The sequence below is a fragment of the Protobothrops mucrosquamatus genome, unplaced genomic scaffold (genome assembly GCF_001527695.2).
Source record: "Protobothrops mucrosquamatus isolate PMUCROS unplaced genomic scaffold, P.Mucros_1.0 scaffold5030, whole genome shotgun sequence".
In the NCBI taxonomy this organism is placed as follows: domain Eukaryota; kingdom Metazoa; phylum Chordata; class Lepidosauria; order Squamata; family Viperidae; genus Protobothrops; species Protobothrops mucrosquamatus.
In genome coordinates this window covers 24,508-27,939 of record NW_015390907.1, presented here as the reverse complement: position 1 = coordinate 27,939, position 3,432 = coordinate 24,508, and the positions used below count along the sequence as shown (strand labels likewise).

The window sequence follows — 3,432 nt, the reverse complement described above, 5'->3', positions numbered from 1 at the left end:
CAAGCAAGGCTGTCCGCCATTTTTTTCCCCTTTTCCGGCGGGTGCCTTACCTCCCTTGGGCTGGGCCAGCTGGTGGTCGGCCTGCTCCGTCTCTGCCGCTTGCCAGCTACGCCTCGGCCGGCGCAGGGGGCGGAACCACGCATGCGCGGTGCTCCCGGGCAGGGAAAGTCCTCGACTTACGACCGGTTGGGTAGTCCTCAACTTACGACTGGTTTAGTCCTCAACTTACGACCGGTTGGGTAGTCCTCAACTTACGACTGGTTTAGTCCTCAACTTACGACCGGTTTAGTCCTCGACTTACGACCGGTTGGGGGTCGTGGCATTAAAAAGGTTGAGAACCACTGCCCTATATAGTACCATTTCAGACAAATGGCTACCTGTGTAGCGTGCTCTTAAAAGTTTCATCCAGGAACCATTCTCGTGCCAGGAGGAAACTTGGGGGGAGGCAGAGCTTGAGAAAGGATTTTAAGCATGATTTCATTCTAACTGTCTGTTCCTCGTCAACCTTAGGTGGTTCCTGACAGGTATGAGCCGGAAGGATGCTGAGCGTCACCTGCTGGCTCCAGGAAACTTTATCGGCTCGTTCATGATCCGAGACAGTGAAACAACTAAAGGTAGATTATTTAAAGCCTGGAGACTAAAACATATGAAGAACGGCTGCAGGGATTGGGTATGGCCAGTCTAGAGAAAAGAAGGACTGTGAGGGGGGAGGACATGATAGTGGTATTCCAGTATTTGAGAGGCTGCCACAAAGAAGAGGGGAGGTGTCCACCTGTTCTCCAAAGCACCTGAAGGCCAGACAAGAAGCAACGGATGGAAAGTAATCAAGGAGAGAAGCAACCTGGAACTAAGGAGGAATTTCCTGACAGTGAGAACAATTAACCAGTGGAACTACTTGCCTGCAGAAGTTGTGGATGCTCCAACACTGGAGGTCTTCAAGAAGAGACTGGACAGCCATTTGTTTGGAATGGTATAAGGACTTTGCTTTGAGCAGGGGTTGGACTAGAAGACCTCCGAGGTCCTTCCAAGTCTGTTGTTCTATTCTGTTAGTTTAATGAAGAGAAGGACCAGGGGGGACATGATAGCAGTTTTCAAGTATTTGAGGGGCTGCCCCAAAGAAGAGGGAGTCAAGCTATTCTCCAAAGCACCTGAAGGCAGGACAAGAAGCAACGGATGGAAACTAATCAAGGAGAGAAGCAACCTGGAACTAAGGAGAAACTTCCTGACAGTGAGGACAATTAACCAGTGGAACAACTTGCCACCAGAAGTTGTGTGTGCTCCATCAAAGGGGGGGGGGTTAAGAAGAGATTGGACAACCATTTGTCTGAAATGGTATAGGGTCTCTGGCTTGAGTAGGGGGTTGGTCTAGAAGACCTCCAAGGTCTCTTCCAGCTCTATTCTGATTGATAGATCCCTTTTCCAGGGCAGGTGGGGGATAGATCCACTCTTACTGCTGGCATTCAGTAAGCGAGACGTTGCATCTGTCCACATCTGCTTCTCTTTTGAGAGGTAGATTTAAAAAAAAAATAATTGACTTGGCTTCTCGCTCCTCTTCCTCTCCGTCCCGGTCCAGGGAGTTATTCCCTCTCCGTAAGAGACTTCGATTCCCAAAACAAAATGGAGGTGGTCAAACACTACAAGATTCGAACTCTGGACAACGGGGGTTTCTACATCTCCACCCGGAGCAACTTCCGCACTCTGCAGGAACTGGTCAGCCATTACAAAGGTGAGTCTCCCAAATCTGGCAGCTGCCGAGCCACGTTTTTACACCGGAGGAGGTGGTGGTGGGGGGAGAAATGTCCATCCGTTGGATCCGGGGTTAAAAAAATCCACCCCTTTTGACGGACAAGAAACTGGGGTCGGAAGAGGGTGACCCAGCCTCTTTGCAATGGCGTGTGGGAACGGCCGCGGGAGAGAGGAGGAAGAACTGCTGAGCAGGCAGCGATCGGATAAAACCCGGGTCTCCAAATTGGGCGACTTTAAGATCTGTGGACTTCAAGTCCCAGAATTCCTCAGCTAGCCCTGCTCTCTCTCTCTCTCTCTCTCTCTCTCTCTCTCCCTTTCTCTCCCTCTCTCCGTCTCTTTCGTTCTCTTTCTCTCTCCTTCCCTCTCCCTCCCTCTCTCTCTTCCTCTCTCTCTTTCTCTCTCTCTTCCTCTCTCTCTCCTTCCCCCTCTCTCCCTCTCTCCGTCTCTTTCATTCTTTCTCTCCCTCTCTCTCCCTCCCTCTCTCTCTTCCTCTCTCTCTCCTTCCCCCTCTCTCCCTCTCTCCCTGTCTCTTTCATTCTTTCTCTTTCTCTCCCTCTCTCTCCCTCCCTCTTTCTCTTTCTCTCCCTCTCTCTCTCTTTCTCTCTCTCTTCCTCTCTCTCTCCTTCCCCCTCTCTCCCTCTCTCCCTGTCTCTTTCATTCTTTCTCTTTCTCTCCCTCTCTCTCCCTCCCTCTTTCTCTTTCTCTCCCTCTCTCTCTCTTTCTCTCTCCCTCTCTCTTTCTCTCTCTCTCCCTCTCTTTCTCTCCCTCTCTCCCTCTTTCTCTCTTTCTCTCCCTCTTTCATTCTCTCTTTCTCTCCCTCCCTCTCCCCCTCTCTTTCATTCTTTCTTTCTCCTCTCTCTCTCCCTCTCTCTCCCTTTCTCTTTCTCTCTATCTTTCTCTTTCTCCCTCCCTCCCTCCCTCTCTTTCTCCCTCCCTCCCTCCCTCTCTCTCTCCCTCCCTCCCGCTCTTTCTGTCTCTCTCCCCTCCCTCTCTCTCTCTCTCGTATTTCTGGGTGCACCCTTTGATTCGGGTACCTCCCAGTGAACTTCAACTCCCAGAATCCCCCAACCAGCATGCTAATGGGGGACTTTAAGATTAGCTGGCTGAGGAATTCTGGGAGTTGAAGTCCACCCATCTTTAAAGTTGCCAAGGTTGAGAAACACTAGTTTAGAAAAATGACACACACACACGCGCACACACCGGTCCTGCAATGTCCTCTGGGGTCTCTTTCAGGCCAAGCCGACGGGTTGTGCCAGAAGCTGACCCACCCCTGCGTGTTGCCGAAACCTGAAAAACCCTGGGAGAAGGATGCTTGGGAAATCCCCAGAAGCTCCCTGCAGCTGGAGAAGAAGCTGGGGGCCGGACAGTTTGGAGAAGTCTGGATGGGTAAGGTCCAAGAAGGCCGGGCCTTGGATCCGACCTGTTCTGTGCCAGCCTACGTTACGCTCCCAAGGAAAAAACTCTCTTCCAAGAAACAGGCTGGAACAGCAGGAAAAAACCAACCCCTTTTATTCTTCACAGACCTGAGTCAATGTCCAAGTCCAACAAACACAGTCCACAGAAACTCGATCCTCGACACAAACGGTTGCCTTCGGCCACCAGCACCTCCCATACCTTCCCTTTTATTATGCAGCCCAGGCGTGGCTTCCTAATACCTTCTCCTTTGCCTTTGGAGCCGCCCCATTG

At 51.4% G+C, this 3,432-nt stretch overlaps 1 protein-coding gene across 1 annotated transcript in view; it reads left to right on the top strand.

Annotated features, from left to right (window-relative positions):
• Window positions 1-3,432, top strand: part of HCK (HCK proto-oncogene, Src family tyrosine kinase) — a gene marked incomplete at its 5' end in the record, with an annotated part of 18,998 nt that overhangs the window by 3,552 nt on the left and 12,014 nt on the right. Inside the window, 3 exons of the mRNA XM_015828860.1 lie at window positions 511-614; window positions 1,574-1,726; window positions 2,980-3,132. Of these exons, the coding sequence (XP_015684346.1) occupies window positions 511-614; window positions 1,574-1,726; window positions 2,980-3,132 (410 nt within the window). The remainder of the gene's footprint in view (window positions 1-510; window positions 615-1,573; window positions 1,727-2,979; window positions 3,133-3,432) is intronic.